The sequence below is a fragment of the Protopterus annectens genome, chromosome 1.part1 (genome assembly GCF_019279795.1).
Source record: "Protopterus annectens isolate FY-2018-M chromosome 1.part1, PAN1.0, whole genome shotgun sequence".
Classification (NCBI taxonomy): domain Eukaryota; kingdom Metazoa; phylum Chordata; order Ceratodontiformes; family Protopteridae; genus Protopterus; species Protopterus annectens.
In genome coordinates, this window is record NC_056726.1 from 1,838,469,825 (window position 1) to 1,838,490,505 (window position 20,681).

Below are 20,681 nucleotides of genomic sequence, written 5' to 3' on the forward strand. Positions count from 1 at the left end.
AATTAAGCATTTGCACTAAAGCCCAAAGTGCCATCCATATATACACATAATAAAGCACTTACAATGTTTAAAAAATATGTCAGAAACATAGATATGGATATGGAAGATACAGGTATATCCAAATAGACTTTGGGAGCCTAAGAAACTAAGGAGGCAAAAGACAAACATGGAGAAGACAGCCTAAAGAGCCAAGATTTTGGAAAGAACTGAGAGAGAAGGAAATCAATTATTATCTGGGAGAGAGCAAATGACAAAATGTAGGTTTTCAGAATGTAAGTTTATATGGTTTCAGAGGTTGGTAGCTAAATGGAAGAAGCTACAGAGATAGGGAGGGTTGTTGTCAATAAAAACAGAGTTAGATACATTATTGAAACTATACAATCTGATTCTCAACACAGGATGTCATTAAGTAGATTTTACAAGACATCACTTGATAATTATCAAAAATCAAAAGTCAGACCTTGAAAAAGAGTGAGAGTTGATGCTAAATAAAAAAATACACACTGGAGCAATGGTAGGGGATATATCAAGCCCCCAGATCTGTTACCAAATCTAGACTGTTTAGAATATTTGCATGTAAAAACTTACACATATACTATAATACCCCAGACAAATTAAGCAAGATACTATCACAAGTGGATAACAGATGTTGGAGGTGTAGACAAGAAGTAAAATATGACTGTGAACCTATTTTTTTGTTTCGTCCAGCTTAAGAAGGGTACAGAGTTGACCTGCATAAGACAGTGACAATGTTTTTGATGATTCATTCATTTTAACTCGTGATTACTTTTTGCTAGTTGGATTAGACCTAAAACACATAAATCAGTACAGGGCATTAGTAGATTTAATTATGATGACACCTACAAACTTAATAAGGAAATGGAAACACACAAGGCAATTAGCATACTGGAATGATATCAGGTGATGAGAGACATGGACATAATGAAGGTGAAGAGTGTACCTAAAAAGAATACTTATCGGGTTAGTAATAAGTGGAAGATGTAGACACAGCTGACAAATATAGAAGGAAAGTAGGACAGACTATGGTTGCCAAAAACAAAATAAAGGAGATGGGTGAAAAATGCCTGTGGTTACTAGGAGATCATTCTAATATAACAGGGAGAAGATAAAATAGTAAGACAGTGAAATGGTTTGATATTAGCAATGAAGGGTATGTCAGATGATGGGAAATATTTCTGCATGTTGAAATGCAGCTGATGAAATTCACGTATACAGAATATATTGCAGGAATGTAACTCCTATTATTGGACTGATACCCGATATCAGTCTAGGGTTAGTGCTATTATTGTTTCAAAGATAAAGTAGTAAGACAGGGAAATGGTTTGATATTGGCAATGAAGGGTATATAAGAAGATGAGAAATATTTCTGCATGTTGAAATGCAGCTGATGAAATTCATGTATACAGAACATACTGGAGGAATGTAATCACCATTATTGGACTGACACCTAATAACAGCTATTACTGTTTCATTTAAATGCTGTGTTAACAGAAGACTAAGTAACTGGCCAGCTGCCAGCTGGAAAATAGACAAGTGCATCATTCATGGGAATTGCACAGTGTTTGCAAAGTTATTTGTTAATGTTTTGTCAGTAAATGTTCAAACATGAAAAATAAAATAACATCAGAAGGTACAGTAATTTTGTATTGTGCTCTCAAGTCTAATGAAGGATAACACAGAAAGATAAAGACGGGCTCTATGGTATCTCAAAATTAACTTAATGTTTATCAAGCGTCCTGTCATAGAACGTCACTGCAGCACTAAATAATTTATGTTTGTATACTATATGTAATTTAAAACACTAGCATCTAAAGCCAGTTTGTTTGTGTCTTTCGGCTTTTCCCGGTTAGGGGTCGCCACAGCGGAACTCCGGTCGACTAATGATTGGCAGTAGGTTTTCACATGCTGGCTTGCCGGGCCTAACGCACAACCTTCAATGAAGGAACGCCCATTCACGCATGTCGCCACACAGAAGACGCTCTAACTGAGAATCGAATGGGCAACGTCTAACTGTGAGGCGACAACGCTACCGCAGCACCACCACCACAGTTAAACTACAAAAAAATTGCTAGGATGCCAAAATAAGCTTAACACCATGATGACTGCAGAATTTTAAAACAAGTTTATTGACACCATTTGTTAGAAAGTGACACGAGTAGGAATTCAGTTATAAAAGGAGAAAGCATACAATTACAAATATTTTGCTTTGTTTTCCTGCAGCACACATAGGTGTTTTTTCTTAACAACTGTTACTGTTTTACATTACGCAGACCACTGAAGTCCTGTTTTCCTTGAAGTATCACTCCTGAATATTATCCTGATTATATTGACCCTCAGATTCCATTTATTTCTATACAATTTGCTACTTTAATTTTCATAAGACCCCACCTGCAATTCTTTTTTTTTTTTTTTATTTTATTTTATTTCCCAATAATTGCTCTTTTGTTAGACAACAACAGCATTACACTTACCAGGATCTTACTATGTCTACACAATTCAGTTTCCATATCCCAAATAAATGCTTAGAATAATTTGCTCCCCCAATATTTCTGAAAAAGTACCCTGTAGGGAAGCATTAAAATCTACCAACATGTTACATCCCCCACAAATAACACATGTTCCACAGTACCCCTTTCTCAACACATCTCCAGCAATTGCTCTCCACGAAAGGAAAATATCTCTGAAGTCTACTTGGTGTTACAAAAAATCCTACATCTTGTGGATTTTCTTGCATATCTGGAAGCCAAAGTATATCTTCCTATTGTTTCTTTGTATTATTGTCTTTGCATTCCCATTTCAGGGTCTTTTCTAATCTCTTCTGATTGATTAATTTTCATGCATTGTTTTATATACCCTAATAATTATCTATTTTCTAACTTTAGCTTCTGTTCTACACTCAGCTATAAACTCAACCAGAGGTGGTCCTTCATTTATCACCCCCCAATCACTTTCTTTATGCCTGTACTTTGTAATCGATCCCTGGTGGGGAAGGCAGTCTCCAACCTCACAATCCAAATTTCTGCTTGGCCTCATTGCACTCTGACTTTTCTCTCCCTAAATATTTGCTCCTAATTTGTTTTCTTTGAAAATGTTCTCCAACAAATTCCAACTCCCTCTTCTGTATGTTCTATGCCCCTATTTGCAGTCATTCATACTGGTAAAATAGCATTTCATCATTAGTGTATCGACTTAGTTTTCAACATATTTTCTTCTACTTTGTAAATATAATATTTTGTGTAGCTGTTACTGTTCTCCTTAAGGACCTACATCCAAAATCCTACTCTCTCCTTATTTTGTTTTCGTCATTTATTTCCACTTTTATTAGTAGTCTTTTGCTTGCATTATGTATATTAGCCTTAACTGTGTAGCTCAAAAGTACCGCCTCAAAACTGTAATCCTAAACCACTGTGTTCTATGGAGAGAAATGACTTATCCCCACTTGAGTCTTGCTGTTTTTCTCTTTTAAATAAATTCCTTCAATTCTTTATTAATAATGGTCTGCAGCATTTCCTCTGGCTTATTAAATAGGCATGACCTGTATATAACATTAAAAGGAATAGAATTACTTGCACCACTTGTAACTTACTATCATTATCCATAGTCAAGAGTTACCAGCTTCTCAATTTTGGAATCTTTTTAGTTTCTTCCCCATATATCCTTAGTGGCAATAATAGAATACTTATTACAAGAAACACCTAAATACTTCATTTTATCATGTCCCCCTAAATATAGGCATTGATGAACCAATTCATGTGAGGGAACGTAGTTTATTGCTATAGCTTTAACTTTATTTTCATTTTACATCCTAAAAAAGAAACCTTAACACTGTCTCAAAATGTTCCACAACACTGAAATACATTTTCTGGATTTATTAATACAAAATAATATCATCTGCAAAGAAAGCTAATCCTTTTTGAGTAGCATACCAGTTATTCCCTTGAATTTATGAGTTCCTTATTTTCTTTGCCAGTGGCTCTAAGTATAAGTCAAATAACAAAGGTGAAAGAGTACACCCCTTTCTGGTTTCTCTGTTCAAGCACAGCTGATCAGAAAGGAACCCTCCACCCTTGATGCCTGTGAACCCTGACATATATTCCTAATTAACTCAGGTATTCCATCAGAGAATGCAAATTTTGCCATTACCCTACTCATAAAATCCCACCTAACACTATCAAATGCCTTTTCTCCATCAAGACCAACTAACAACTGTGGGTTCTTCTTGTACAATGCTTCTCTCTGAAGCATCACCTTTCTGTTAATATCAAATATTTGCCTCCACTCCACAAAACCACACTGATCCATATCTGCAGTTTTGGCAAGATCCGAGTCTTTCTCTTAGCTAGTGTAGACATAAATACTTTAAAATAATGTTTTGGAATTGAAACTGGTCTACATGAAGTTGGATTTAAAGGGTCTTCACCCTCTTCTGGTAATACAAACATCACATCTTTCTTTCAAGACATTGGTACTGTCCCTCCTTTTAAAATATTGTTGAACAAAACCTTCAAGATCTTTTTCACTTTTTCCCTCCTAATTTCTAGACTTCCACAGGAATATCACCTGTTGCTGGAGACTTCCCTTTTAATTGATTATACATCACAATTTTAACTCATCTCCTCCTGTCTTATTCTAATCTTGGCCTATTTAAGTCATCTGTAAATATCTCCATCTGTGTCTTTTTGGCTCCCCCATTCCTCTGTTCTATACAAATTTTTATAGACTTTCCAAAATATTTCTAGTACAGCTACAGACAATTTGGTTATTTTTCTAATCAGAGGCTCCAAAATGTTTGCCAACATCCCTCTCTATTTTCTGTTGTCCAAGTCATTGTGTTAACAGTGTTTGTCCTCTGTGGTTGTTATAAAAAAATACTTGTTTAACAGAGACCATTTAAAACTCATGTATGTTTTCTAACTACTTCATAATTTTCCCTTCAGCACTAAACAGTTTATTCTCCTCTTGTACCGTAAGATTCCCCTTCATCTTCAATACTTTAACCTTTGATAATTTCTCTAAATAATCCCTATTATGTTTTCCCATATCTCTTTCTCTCTAATTTCTATCATATTTTTAAATTCCATTTTTATTTTATCCCACTCCTCAGGTGTCCCTTCTGAATTAATTTGTATATTCCTTAGCAACTCTTGAATCATTCTAACTGCCCATTCTTTAAAATCTTTTCATTTTAACAGATAAGTAAGACAGCACCAGCGTCTCATTTTAGTTGATTAACATGCCTCTTAATATTAGTCTTTATTGGTACGTGGTCTAAAATAGTTATTAGATCCATTTCAAAACTTTTAATTAAAAACCCATGCTCCTGTTAAATATAATTTCTATCCAGTCTAATCCAGTCATTGTACTTTGGAAGATAATATGTAAACTCAGTCTGTATTCCTGCTAGTAATTTCACATCTTCTATTCCAAACATCCTCATACTGTTCTATAATAACTGAAATCTACTCTCTGATGTTATATTGTCCCTTCCAGAGCGCCATGATACATCTTTACTACTGCATATCAAGTTCTAGCTCCCACTCATGAATATTATTCCCTGCTGGAAGTTTAAGTACTTCTCCCATAATTCTCTTAAGCTCCTTAATAGCAGTTTTAGGTAGAATATAAATACATGCCCATGTAATCCTCCTTCCATGTAAATACTTGCTAATTACTACTTATCAAGTATTGTTGCCTTTCTCCTTGCAAAGCCAAGTGCTAAGAACTTGCAGTGATAAGTGGAACACAGCTGCTGAAATAGTTGTATGCACTGTTCATATGTATATAATTTCATTGCCCTTTTAATACCCGTGCGTGATGCAGGCATTTTAAGACACAGATTGTCCCATAATTCACTGCAACTTCTGAACAGTAGCAAGCATAACTCTCAACTGTCCAGATTTTTGCAAAATGTCCAGATTTTTGCCTCATATTTTTGGTGTCTTCCTCATAAAATATGTAGTTTTCTGGCAAATCGCTGAGGATTAAAGTGACTAAATAACTGCACACATTTGAGTTTCAGACTTCACATCTTTCGGAAAATGCATGCTAACACAAATCCTGGTATTCTAGCAACTTTCTACATTTATAAGAGCAATAGTTAAAAATATGTCCATATTTTGGATCATAGCCCCCCCCCCCTCCAATTTTTTTAGACTTTGTCCTGATTTCTTGTGATAACAGGTTGAGAGGTATGATAGCAAGTTGGTTGTGAGATGCTGAAGTGTTAACATCATTTATGCTGAGCTGCTATACTGTGTGTAATAAAAGTTACCGTTAATAAACGTTACCCGTTTGCTTAAACTAAAGATGAATACTAACATTTCTGAGTCAACCATTGAAGTGAAGAGCATATATTTTTGTAGAAACTCCTGTCAGTAATCAAATGTCAATAATGTGAGCGCTTCATTAAATGTACAAACCTTAAGGTGTCAAGAAACAACAGTGCTCTCCTGTTAAATATGTGCATGTGTAAAGTACTTTAAAATGAATGCTACAAGGTAAAGACATCTGCTCATGCTAGTAAAAAGAAAAAGGGGAATGCAGCATATGTGCTAGTTAATGCAGTACATACATTCTGGCAATGGATGGATGTACAATACAAATAAAGTACAGTTGTGTACACTTAACATAAATGTAGATGTTCGAGTGTATTCACTGTTGCAGTTATTACATTTGGGTTATCTGCTTACAGGTAGTCCTCAACCGGCCTGATTATCAAAGTCTTGGGTCCTGTGTCAGTTGATGTCTCTTCTTCCATGACGTCAGGTAGTCAGGGGTATAAAGCATGCAGCCGACACCATTACATCAGTTTTTCTTGCCCCAGATGTCAGGTGCCCCCATAATGGGAAGCAATTATATACAAGGTTACACCTCCAATTATAAGCAAATACACCAGAAAACTTAAATACAGTAAACAAGAAGAGAGGTATAGTAAATAGAAGTCAGGAGGCTGAAGGGAGGGTAACCAGGACTGCAACAGTGAATACACTTGAACATCTATATTTATGGTAAGTGTACACAACTGTACTATGTTCTTCATGTTCCACTGTTGCAGTCATTACATTTGGTTAGATTCCCAAAGCTAAGGAATGGAGGAGGCAATTAGAGAGCATTAAGACCAGCTATTAGGCCCTGCAAGACTGCTGTGGCAAAACCAGCTCTGGATTTAGAGAAAATAGGCAAGTGGTAATGCTTGGTGAAGGTATGAACAGAACTCCAGGTAGCAGCTTCTAGGATGTCCATGGTAGGAGCACCTCTCAGAAAGACTGTTGAAGTAGATGCATCCCTGGTGGAATGTGATCTTATCCCCTGTAGGATAGGTTTTCCATGGTGCTTATAGCAGAAAGAATGCAATGGCCTATCCATTTAGAAATGGTTTGCTTTGAAATGGCCTTCCCCTCTGCCCCTGCAGCAAAGTCAACTAGCAGCTGCTCAGTTTTTCTGAGAGGTTTAGTCCTGTCCAAATAAAATCTAAGTTGTCTGTGCATGTCCAAGGAGTGCAGAATTCATTCTCCTTTGTTCTGTGGATTAGAAAAGAAGGCTGGCAAATGAATGGACTGATTAAGGGCCACACTGGATACCACCTTGGGCATAAAGGGCACCCTGTCTGCATGGAAGATTATGAAGGGCTCCGCTGCCATGAGGGCCTGTAATTCAGACACTCTTCTTGCTGAAGTGATGGCTAGAAGGAAGGCTGTTTTCCAAGAAAGGAATTTCAACTCTGCAGTTGCAGCTGGCTCAAAGGGAGGTAGAGTGAGCTTTTCCAATACAAAGTTAAGGTCCCAGGCTGGAGTAGGGGTGGTCTTAAATTTTTGGCCCCTCTGAGGAATTGCTTCAGTAGAGGGTGAGAGAAGAGAGGTGGTTCCGTATTATAATGTGCTGAAATGGCAGAGGCATGAATTTTAATTGAAGAGAAGGAAAGGTCCTTGTGAAGCATCTCTGTTAAGTATTGAAGAAAATGCAGTAAACTGGGCATTGTTGTGCCCATTCCCTGAGTTTGGCTCCAGAAACAGAACCTTTTCCACTTTTCAGCATAGGATTTTGTAGTACTAGGCCTTTGTGCCTCCAGAATGACATCCAGCACTTGCTTACTGAGGGATGGTAATGGAGAGCTCAGGTAATTAGCCAGGCTGCAAGGTTCAGGGTTTGAAGCTGGGGGTGCAGCATCTGGCCCTCCTGCTGGGACAGCAGAGAAGGGGTCTAAGGCAGGTGCCATGGTTCCAGCAATGACACACTGTGTAAGAGGGGGTACCAGTGTTGGCATGGCCAGTCTGGTGCAATGAGTATTGTCCTTGGTTTGTCCTGTTGATCTTTAGTAGAACTTTGGAGAGGAGAGGCAGAGGGGGAAAGGCATAAACTGAGAGGATTTCCCAGGTGAAGGAAAGGGCATCCACTTTCCAAGCTTGTCTTTGGGGAGTCCTTGTGCAGAATTTGTCCAATTGGTAGTTCTGAGGGAAGGCAAACAGGTCTATCTCTGGGCTCCCCCATTTGGTTCCAGTTTCCACTCGTGTGGGTCCATGAGATTTCTGTTTAGGTCATCTGCCAGTGAGTTTAGCTTGCCTAGCAGGAATTGAGCCTGTAGGTGCACTTGGTAGCTCAAGGCTATGTTCCACAGAGCCATGGCTAGTCTGCAGAGGGGGTATGAGTGGGTTCACCCCTGCTTGTTTATGTACCACATAACAGTGGTGTTGTCTGTTTTTACCAATAATTGTCCTGGAAGGATGTGGTCCTTGAAGGCTGTCAGAGCATTCTGTACAGCTAACATTTCTTTTTAACTGATATGCAGGTGTATTTGACTCGGATTCAATTTGCCCTGAATGCACTGCCCTGCCAAGTGAGCCCCCCCATGCATAGTCTGATGCATCTGCTGTTAGGGTTTGGGCGGCAGGGGGTAGAGTGAATGACAGTCTTGTTGTGGTAGCAGGCCTCTGCCCACCAAAGGAACTCTGTCTTTATACAAGGAATGACAAGAATCATTGATTCCAGGTCCTGAGAATGTTGACACCATAGGCTTTTTAGATACCATTGTAGTTTCCTCATGTGCAGTCTTGCATGTGGAATTAGTAGAATGCAAGAGGCGATGAACCCCAGGGTTTGCAGGATTTTCCTTACAGATAGCTGGGTCTTTGTGGCCAGTAGTTTGAAGTAGGCTGTTAAATAAACTTGTTTCTCTGGCGTGAGGTAAGCCATCTGGGAAGTTGTGTTCAAGCTTGCTCCCAGGAATACAATTTGTTGGCAGGGTACTAGATGAGATTTGTTTTTGTTTATGGTGTACCCCAGTGAGGTTAGGAGTTTCTTTACAAATGCCAGATGATTTAATAGCATGTCTTGGCTTTCTGCCTGAATCAGACAATCGTCCAAGTATGGGTATATTTGAATATTTCTCTGCCTGCAAAATGCAATGACTGGAGCTAGGCATTTTGTGAATACCCTGGATGCAGTAGATAAGCCAAAGGGCAGTGCAGAGAACTGATAGTGCATGTAGCCTGCTCTAAAGCGTAGGTATTTTCTGCAAGATTCCCTTATTGGGATGAGCAGGTAGGCTTCCTTTAAATCCAGTGTTGCCAACCATGCATTTTTGCCTAGCATGGGAAGCAGCTGATGAAGAGTTAGCATTTTGAATTTTGGAATTTCCAAAAAGGTGTTTAGGATAGACAGGTCCAGGATATGACGCCAGGAGTTGTCTCTTCTGGGTACCAGGAAAAGTCTGGAGTAAAAACCTTGTTCCCCTTCTTCTGCTGGGACCGGTTGAATAGCCCTGATACTTAGAAGAGAGATAACCTGCTGCTGAGCCTCTGCCCAATGATTTGGGAGTAGGTCTGGCCAACCTTTTGGGGTTGGTAAGGTGTGGAAGTGGAATCTGTATCCTTGGGAAACTATATTTAAAACCCATTTGTCTTGGGTAATGAGTTCCCAACTTTTTGCATGCAGGGCGATCTTCCCCCTAAAGGTGCGGTCAGTTGAGCAGGGCTTGGAATGTTTAAGAAGTCATTGTGACAGTTTACTATGGGGGGTGTTTTACTACTTCCAGCTTTGGAAGTGATAGCCCCCCACTGCTTAGGCCTGTGATTAACTTGAGACTGTGGCCTAGGTGGTCTGCTGTTCCTGGATTTGGACTGAGAAGGCCTGGAAGAGACAGGAAAGGATCATTTCTTAGAAGGCCAATGCCTACTAAATCTGGGAGGCTGTACTTGCAGGAAATCTTTAACAGTTTGCATAGATTTAGCTTTTTCCTCCATCTTTTTAAGAACTTCTTCTGCTTTGTTGCCAAACAGGCGGTCTTGGTTTAAGGGAGCATCCAGTAATTTGGCTTTAACATGATCTGGTAGAATTTGCTCCTTAAGCCAAACATGCCTTCTAAGAACAGACCCAGTAACAACAGCCCTACAAGATGCTTCTAAGGAATCAAAACCACATTGCAAAGTATGTTTACCAACTTGTTCAAAAGAATACATTAAATCCTGTAATTCTTTATTTTCAGCACAGTCAGGGATCAACATCAATTTCTGTTTAAGTAACCCAATAATATGCTGCTGGTACTTTAATATATGAAACTGGCAGTTTAAAGCCCTAATGGCCAAAGTAGCAGAAGTATATACCTTCTTACCCCATCTGTCCAGAGCCCTGGAATATCTATCCAGAGTGGGTAGGATTTTTGACAGTAGTAGCCTTAATGTCTTTGGGTCCCTGTGAAATGGTCTCTGGCTCCGCAGTAGGATTCTTAAAGAGGAACTTGTGAAAATCAGGTACTCTGTAATACCTGTCAGGTTTCCTGGGAGCCAGAGGTAAGGTGTCTGGGGCCAGGCTAGATTCCAAGAAGGCATCATCTACAATGTCCAGTACAGGGGGGATAGCTAAAGGCCTGTGTTGAGGCAGGAGTAAGAATTCCCTAAACCTCTTTTTGGAGTCAGAGTAATCCTGGCTTTCCCAGCGGAAATGCTTTCTAAGAGTGTGCAAAGTTTCACCAAACGAGAAATCTTCTGGAGGGGAAGCAGAGGGAATGGAGTCCTCTGCATGAGAATCCTCATATGTAGATAAGGCCAAATCCTGGTCATCAGAAGAAACAGAAATTTCAGAATCCTGATCAGAAGAATCAGAAGGAAAATCAGTTCTAGGTGTCTTAGAGGGAGAAGGTGGCTTCCCCTAATTAGAGTAATAAGGTCTTTAGCCATTCTTAACATTTGTTTTTAGGCATATGGGCCTGACCATGCAGTTTGGACATCAGTTTTCTAGGCATGGATCAAGTCTTAGGCCTTGAAGAAGACGATGGCGTCAGTTTGATATGCAAGTCAGTAGGCCTGAATACACCCTCAGAAGCCGGTGCATGCACAGCGGCTCCGGACCCATCCAAGGTAGAGATATCCACAGATTCCATAGTCGAAGAAGCATCTCGCGGCATACCGGACTCCGAATGGGTCTCAGTAGAGGCCTGCGAATCTGAAGTAGCGGGTATCAGGGACTGTGAAAGCACCTCACTCAGTACCGGCGAACTGGTGACTAGCTTAACGGAAGCATCGTCGGCAGCTTTGGACCTATGTATTCTGTCTCTGTCTTTATCTTTGTTTTTTTCGGAATGCCGGTAGTCGGATGGCTTACCAAAGCCATTTCTGGATAATTGAACTGAGTACCAAAATAGTTAGATGCAAAAATGAACTGACGACGAATAGTATGAGGATTGAATAAGGCACAAAACTGACAACGAGGGACGTTGTGGTCCGGGCCTAAGCAAGGAATGCAGCATGAATGAAAATCTTTATGAGATATTTGCTTTCCAAAAGAAATACAACTGTTAACTTTTACTGACATCGGTTTGGAGCAAGAAAAAGGATCCCCAATGGGGTACTTAGCTTTTTTGAAGACTTCAGTTCTGAAACTCGAAAACAAAAATTTCAGGAGTCGGCCAACCGGCACTTGCGAACTGCTTCTGCTTCGGGTACCACACGGCAAGAAAGACTGATGTAACGACGTCGGCTGCATGCTTTATACCCCTGACTACCTGATGTCATGGAAGAAGAGACAGCAGCCGACGCAGGACTCAAGACTTTGATAATCAGGCTGGCTGAGGGCTACCTGCAAGCAGATAACCCATATGTAATGACTGCAACAGTGAAATACGAATAACATCTGACAGTACACAGAATGTTGTTTGGTCTCAGATATTTATTAGTGAATTATGTATGCTAGACAGATGCAAAGCATACACCAAATAACCTGCAGCTTTTTCTGAAAAACTGCTCTAACATGCCTAAAGCATACAATGAGATGTAATGGGACAGATCAAGGTAAAGGGCAGCAATAACTTTCCTGTAGGAGCGGTGGTTTATGTCTGAAATATTCAGGTGTGCCCAAGTTACAAAATGGAGTTACAGGATTTCAACGAAATGCAATTCAGGATGGGTCAGGATATGCATGAAGACCTGTTCAGCTAGGCAACTGACTTCTATGTATACAAATTACTATAAGGCATTTGTGCTGAAATCTCATTAAAAACTTCTCATGTTTTTCAGTTAAAGAAAATTATGTTTTTCAGAAATATACTATGCTTTATGTGGTGTATAAATCTTACATTGACTCAAAGCCTGAAGCGTATTACAAGCTCATTCTCATACAAAGCCTGAAGCGTATTACAGGCTCATTCTCATACAAAGCCTGTAGCATATTGTCATAAAAAACAATAATAGGATTACAATAAAATTAATTCTGAACTTGAAAAAAAGAAGGCCACCTGCCAAAGAGCTTACCTCTTTCTGATAGCAATCCCCAGGGCTTTCACTAGGTCACGTCGGGGCCCTGTATCAACAGCATTCCAGTTCCAGGACACAGGGGAGCCCCAGTTTGTAAATCCTTCATGGTGTTTGGTGGTCAGGACAACATACCTATGAGAAAAAAAAAACAGAAATTATCTTAAGAAAAAACATATAAATTATTTTCAGAAATGAAAAAAGCAAGCCTAAAAACATTTTTCCAACTTTACAGCACAACAGTAGCACATTATTTAACAACTTTTTTCCGGAATACCTAAACGGGATGAGTTGTGAAATGAAAAACACAGTCCTCCCACTGTAGTACTTGTTGGCAGCTCTGATTTATTCTATTTTCCAACTCTGGGTGCTCACGTCTTCACTAGTGTATACCAAACAGGCATGACTCTCAAATGTAAGGATAGTACTACAGTAAAAGAGACCCCGCTTTTCAACATGAATTTGTTGCTGTTGTTGCATACATACCAGTCGTATGTAGATCTAAAATGTTACCTGTGCAGTATTTTTTGTGCAAGGCTGGCATGGACACCTGACACTCCTAATTCTCTTTCCTCATGAAACAGGGGCAAATGTCCCAAATCACAGACACAGTTAACACATTTAATTTTCAGAAGGTTGTCAGAATAGTATTTGTGGCAAGGCATACTTTCTGTAAAGGAACTCTTGTTACTTTAATGTCGCATATGTTGCAGTTTTAATGTTATTTTGCCATAACAGCAAACATGGTATGAGAACAGGTGAAGGATCTTGATACTACTTGTGGGGAGAAGGTGGCTGTGGACTCAATTACCAAAATTATAAGATGGGTAAGAAGCCAATGCTGAGGAAAATGACGACAGGCAGGGTAGTATAAGGTCTTGCATGAAAATGAAATATTCAGTATATTAAGATGGTAGTGAAAGGGGTGATGAGGGATGGCATGAAATAATTCCTGGTGAGGAAGGTTGGGAGATTCATAGATGCTCTCTGTACATACGGAGTGTTAAACTGTTCCTGTTTCTGAAGATATCTGTTAGAAGTCACTGATCACACAGACTGGACTACACTTGTTCCATCAGATTAAAGGCTGGTCTAATATTTAAAAAGTTAAAACTACTTAAGAGTGAATAAAGCTCTAAAATCACTGTTGGATTCTGTGAGTCTGCAACGGGTAACACAGGTAGTGCTATCCTTCCTGATTTTTCTTGTCATGTAAGTGTATAAGCATAAATCATTTCAAACGATACATGGGCCTTTCAAATGGACAGTCCTACTTATAATGTTGAGTGAACAAGTACTGTCTGACAGAGAACTGCTGTCATACTTTGTACCACAGTAAGACCTTAATTCAAAGCAAAACATATAACCCAAAAGATATAGAACAGAGGACAATAAAACAGTGTCAAAAACTGGAACAGAGACAGGGAACAGCAAAAAATAGTGAACAGGCAACCAAAAAGAGAAGAAAGCAATTAAGAACAAAGCAGTATGGTACTGAAGACCCAGTTGTGGGTGCTACAAGTACATGCACATAGAAAGTGGGGAACAAGTTACAAGCAATGGGTTTGATGAAAACAGGAAAACAGTATAAATCTCTACGGCTAAAACCAGAACTATCAGATGTTGTGAACAAAGAACTAGACTAGTGGCAGTGTTACGGGAAGGTCTTTACTAAATTTTACCAACATACTTTTTTTGGACACTATTCTATATCATGTACGGTAAGAGTGACTATTATTGTCTATAATGTTTTAACTCAACAGAATCGTCTAGATGTGTAGTATGTACTGTAACATCTTGTAACAAAGTCTGTTCTTTCAACTTATTTTTGTAATATATTTTTAACATCTTGTAACATTGATTGTCCTTTCAACTTATTTTTGTATGGTACTTCTAATGTAATTTGTATTGTATTGGATTATACTGTATTTGTATTGTTTTGTTTGTGGAGCTTTACTCCCCAGGCTTCTGCTGAAAATGGGTTCTGTAGACCCAGTCAGACCACCCCGGTAAACAAATGTCAAATAAATAAATAAATAAAGTTAAGATGTAAGGTTAGGGTTGGGAAATGGGCAGAGTTAAGGTTATGGTTAGCACCCATTATTAAGGTTGGCAGGGAGGAATTCATAGCATGCAGCCTGTAAAGGAATCTAGTTGCACATGTAACACTTTTACATAACTTTACTTATAGATTGAAGGTTCAGTACAGGGTAGTAAATGTCAAATGGTTGTCAAAATTCAAACTTGATATGTTTAGAACAGGAGTAATCAATATATCCTTTAATATAAATAGTAAAATCCTTCACTCTAGAAAACAAATGACCTGATAGCCGCGGTGGTGCAACGGTAGCTTTGTTGCCTCACAGCAAGAGGTTCTTCCATTCGATTCTCGGCTGGAGTGCCTTCTGTGTGGAGTCTGCATGTCCTCCCCATGGTCGAATGGCGTTCGAAAGACATGCATGAATGGGCATGCCTTCGTTGAAGGTTGGGCATTGAGCTGGCACCTTGGCACCGTAAAACTCTACTGCCAATCATTAGCAGACCGAAGTTCCGCTGTGGCGACCCCTAACTGGGAAAAGCCGAAAGACAAACAACAACATATAAGGAACTCAGCATATCCAAACAAGTCATAACCTGTTTGGTTTGGTAATGGCTCAGCAGCATATAGTCTGAAATGTGTTACAAACAATAAGTATAAAACCAGGGTGATCAAGCAATTTCCATTTTCAAATGATAGTATGCTCAGCTGGATCACTTTACATCAAAGGAAGAGCACTGGAAGACATCACTGATATGTGATATGAAGTACCTAGGAGCTAGTCCATATTCACCAAGGGTAAACATCTAGTAGTAAGGCTGGTTAGGTTGCTCAGTCTCCTAACTTGTCAGAAGAAAACAGCTAGTCAGTTTCCTGCAGCACAGATCTGCAGGGATAGAAATAAGGTTCTCTTCCTAGAAAACTTAGTGTGTGCATGTGTGTGTGTGTGTGTGTGTGTGGTATGGTATAAACCCATCTATTAGTGAAAGCCTGTCTTCTAGCTCACATGGTACAAAGTGGGCATGGCATACATCATGGTGCCTCGAGATTTGTAATAAATAAAAAAATAATAATAAAAAATCCTCCTGTAAGCCGGAAACCAAGAAAACAATGTATAACTAAAAATGGCTTAAACTGCTTACAGAATAATAACAACAATACTAAATGAAGTATTACAAGGAACTTACCATACAAGTTCCATGTCCACTATGCGCCTGAACAGCCAGCAGCCTTTACCTCCCTCTCCTATCTACCCTGCAGCCAACAAACCTCTTCTACTTTATAAGAACCCCCTTTACTAGCTATCACTCCTTCCCTAGTTCTAAACCAACTAGCTCCCTTACATACTTACCCGTCATACTAAATCTGCCCACTAGGTGGCACCCTCATCCCATCCTTTATCTCCTGCTTATCCCACTGTATTTATTCTGTAATTATACTACATCTCTTAAGTCCTAGACCTGCTCTTTATTTTCTCACTTACCCTTTACTTCAACTATTTACACCCACCTGTTTTTTTCTCATTAACTTCTGTTTTATCTCTGATCTTTCCCACTCCTGACTTGCCTAACTTTCCCTCAGTTACTAGCATTGCTGATAGTTTTTTCTCTAGCTTCTAATTCACTTGTCTCTACCCGCTCCATTCGCCCTGCGGGCTCACTCTGCTCCCCTACCCTACTCCCAAATCCCAACCACCCCAGGGGTCCTACTTTTATACCATCTAACCACACCCCTTCCCTTTCCACCAATCACAAACCCTTCACCATTGGCCACTTAACTCCAATTTCCTCCTTTCACTTACCACTCCCTATCTCTCCCACCACACCCTCCACCTATTCCTTTCCACACCTAGTATAGCTCCGAGCCTATAACAGCAACCTAACAACTTACCCTTCCAGATGTGTAAGCTACCAACCCCAGCCCTCTTATAGAGGTTACTCATACTTACACTTCTACCACCTCTAACTTTAGCTTACCTGCTAACCTCCTATGAACACCCATTATATCCACACCTTCTCTACCTCAATAAGCTATTTACTTCTCCTTCTCTACTTATTTTCACTAACCATGTTAACATAACATCTACACCCAGCTATCTACTAGCAAAATACCATAGGATAGCCCACGTTAGATATGACTCTCCCAATCCCAGAAAATCTCTATCTCTATATAGTAAATTCCCAAATCCTAGACTTGAAACACTACTCTTCTCTTTAAAAAATGGAGACATTCATCCAAACCCAGGCCCAACAACTGCTACTACCAATCGACTCCTCAACCCCAACCCCTCTACTATCCATTCCCTTACCAAACCACATAACTCACTCTTATTAGCTCACCACAACAAGCGTAGCATTAATAACAAAGTTGCACAACTCCATGCTCTCTTGAAAGTCTACTCCTTTGACATTCTTTGTTTAACAGAAACTTGGTTAAAACCTGTAACTAAAGAAAATGAAGTCACCCCACCCGGTTATAATATTTTACGACTTGACCATACAACCAAAAAGGGTGGTGATGTAGCTATCCTATTTAAATCTGGGTTACAGATTACTACATATGACTATAAACGACCTCAAGACTCCAACGCTGAAATTCTTATTACCAAGCTTCAATTTAACACATTCAAATCCATCTATATTATCTGTATCTATCTTCCTCCTGGTAAAAAAATTGCCACCATAGAAAATATCCTTTGTTGGTTATCCCAAAATTTACCTCAAGAAACCATAATCCTAGGTGATTTTAACATTGATTGGAAGTGTTGTAGCAGTAGTCACCCTACCAGCCATATTAACCTTTTTGTTTTTTCTCAAACCATTACCTCCCCTACCAGGATAAACAAGCCTAATAAAAAAGAAAGTACCATAGATTGGATTCTCATAAATAATCATCCCCAAACATATGAAGCTGGAACCCTCCCTGATGATATATGTGACCACTCACTAACCTACATATTCAGGCTTAAATCCAATCTACCTAATCCAACCATATCTAAGACAATTAGAATCAAGAAAAACTTCAACCCCGATCTCTACCAGAAAGAACTAAGAGCATGTAACTGGTCTCCCTTAAAATACCTCCCACTGGAGGAAGCTGTTAACTACTTTAATTCTAACTTCCTAGCCATACTAGACCACCATGCACCATACCGCTCTATTAGAGTGAGAACTAAATCTGCCCCATGGCTTTCAAAAGAAACCAGGCAAAAAATCCATCTCAGAAATAAATACTGGAATAAATCTTGTTTAACTAAAAACCCAGTAGACCAACAAAACTTCAGACAGCTGAGAAATGAAACTAAAAAAGCTATACTGTCTGACAAATGAAACTACTTCCTGCAATTCCAGCAGACTCACCATAATAAACCATAAAAGTTCTAGGCGAGTATTAATCAATTATTACACCCAGGACAATCCATCACAACAAACCCACAAGGTACAGCCCAGGAGAATCCCAAGCAGACTGCTAATGCCTTTAATACCTTTTTCACTGAGGCCATTCAAACTCTTGCCAATCAGTTATCTACTCAGAACTTAACTATATCCAACTCTGACTCTAACCCATCTCCTCCGTTTCTCTTCTAACCAGTCCCAACAACATATATTCTTACCCTTATCCAAGAACTGAAACTTTGCACTCCTTCAGCAGACCAACTACCCGCTGAATATCTACAAAAAGCAGCCAAGTCCATTGCCTATCCCATTTCCATTCTCATCAACAGAACCATCAGTGAAGGACACATCCCTAAAATCTGGAAAGTATCCCATATTATCCCCCTTCACAAGAGTGGGAACTCTAATGAACTCTCCAGTTACCGTCCCATAGCCCTACATTCTCCCTTAGCAAAGATCTTGGAAAAATGAATCCACAGACAATTGCTAAACCATCTAATCCAAAATAACTTGCTTTCAAACTCTCAACATTGTTTCAGACCTTCCCAAAGCACTACTACTGCCCTCCTTTCCTTTAATGACTGTATTAACAAAAAACGTAACCTCAATATGCCTTCCTCTGCACTGTTTATAGATCTGTCTAAGGCATTCAATATGGTAAACCACCAGATACTTATAAATATCCTCAAATCCCTGTCACTAGATGCACTAGCTATAAAATGGTTCCAGTCCTACTTAGATAACAGACAACAGGCTGTACTCTGGCATAACATTCTATCTACTCATCTGCCCATTAACATTGGTGCTCCTCAAGGGTCCATATTAGGATGTCTCCTGTTTTCTATATTTATCACTGACCTTCACCTAGCAATCCCCCAAGCTACATGTATACAATATGCAGATGATTCCACACTTATATGCTCAGCCACATCTATATCTGAACTTCACTCTCTTACCCAAAATGTGTTTAACACAGTTGAACAATGGTTTACACAGTGGTGTCTCCTTCTGAACCCCCAAAAAACTAAACTCCTCATTTTTACTCCTACTTGTAAGTCCCCCCCAATAGACTTCACAGTAACATCCAATAATGGTGCACTCATATCCCCAGATCCAACTACCAAACTATTAGGTATTACCATAGATAACAACCTTAACTTTGACACCCATATTAACAATACTCTAAAATCTGTTAATAGAAAACTAGTCTCTCTCTACAGGATCAAACCCTTCCTCTCTCCTGCAGCTAGAATAACTATTGCTCACACCCATCTAATTTCTACCCTCCTCTATGCCTCACCCATATATACTAATCTCTCTAAAAACAACCAAAATAAAATGGAAAACTCCTACAATAACATAGCCAGATTTGTTGCAGGTAACCCTTTCAGAACCCACCACTGTTTTAATCTAAAGCAGCTAGGATGGCTTGAATTACAAAATCAGCTTAAATTCTACCAACTAACCATTGCCCATAAAACCCTTTACCAACCTACCAATACTCCTATACTATCTACCCTCATTAGTGCCTACAACAATCTAAAGACCTTACGATCCTCACCTAAACTTCTTGTAAATATTTGTAAATCAAACAGGGTTGGGGACTCTCTTTTCTTTAATACTGTTGGAAAATCCTGGAACCTTCTTCCTAACGAACTTTCCTCTCTTCCCTCTATATCACTCTCTAAAACCAAATTGAAACTTTTCCTCAGAACACACTGGTTGTGCTCCTGTACTAAACCTGACTGATCAACTAGCTCTTCTTACTTGGTTCAACCTACCCTCCTCTTCTCAGTAATAAAGTTCCTTTTCTTAATAAAAACTTACCTTGTCCTTCTATACTATTACTTACATCTTCAGAACCTCATTAAGGAGACTACTTTTACTAATATACTGTATAATTTCAGCTCCTACTTTTTCTTTATGACTATACTTGTATACTAATATATTGTATAATTCAGCTGCCATCTTTTTCTTTATGATGTATTGCAACTACATTTTGTATTGTACTAATTGTATCTGTATATGTTGCACTATGTTATGAACGAATGACCTCTTTGATTATTCTCTGTGCTGCACCTGCAGTGTTCATTGTATACATTAATTTTTGTATATGTGATTTTGTTTCCTCGGAGCTTATCTCCCCGGGCCTCTACTGAAAATGGACATATATCCAGTTAGACTAGCCCGGTCAACAAATGTAAAAATAAAAACTAAAAATAAGAATACAGGATCCATGGGACCAGATCACATCCCGGGCTGTGTACTACATGAACTACAAAATGAACTGCCACCTCACCTAAGTGTCATGTTTAATCATAGCCTTACCTCAGGCTTTGTGCCCACTGAGTGGCGCACAGCTACAGTTATCCCACTCCACAAGGGGGGATCCACCTTGTATCCCAGGAACTATTGTCCCATCAGTTTGATGAGCCTAATCTGCAAGGGCATGGAACGCAGTATCATGGAACTTATAAACAAAGACAT

The 20,681-nt window shown here is 39.2% G+C and overlaps 1 protein-coding gene across 1 annotated transcript in view; it reads right to left on the reverse strand.

Moving 5' to 3' along the window:
- Window positions 1-20,681, reverse strand: part of LOC122812682 (tissue alpha-L-fucosidase-like) — a 453,601-nt gene that overhangs the window by 319,793 nt on the left and 113,127 nt on the right. Inside the window, exon 2 of the mRNA XM_044084826.1 lies at window positions 12,762-12,896. Within this exon, the coding sequence (XP_043940761.1) occupies window positions 12,762-12,896 (135 nt within the window). The remainder of the gene's footprint in view (window positions 1-12,761; window positions 12,897-20,681) is intronic.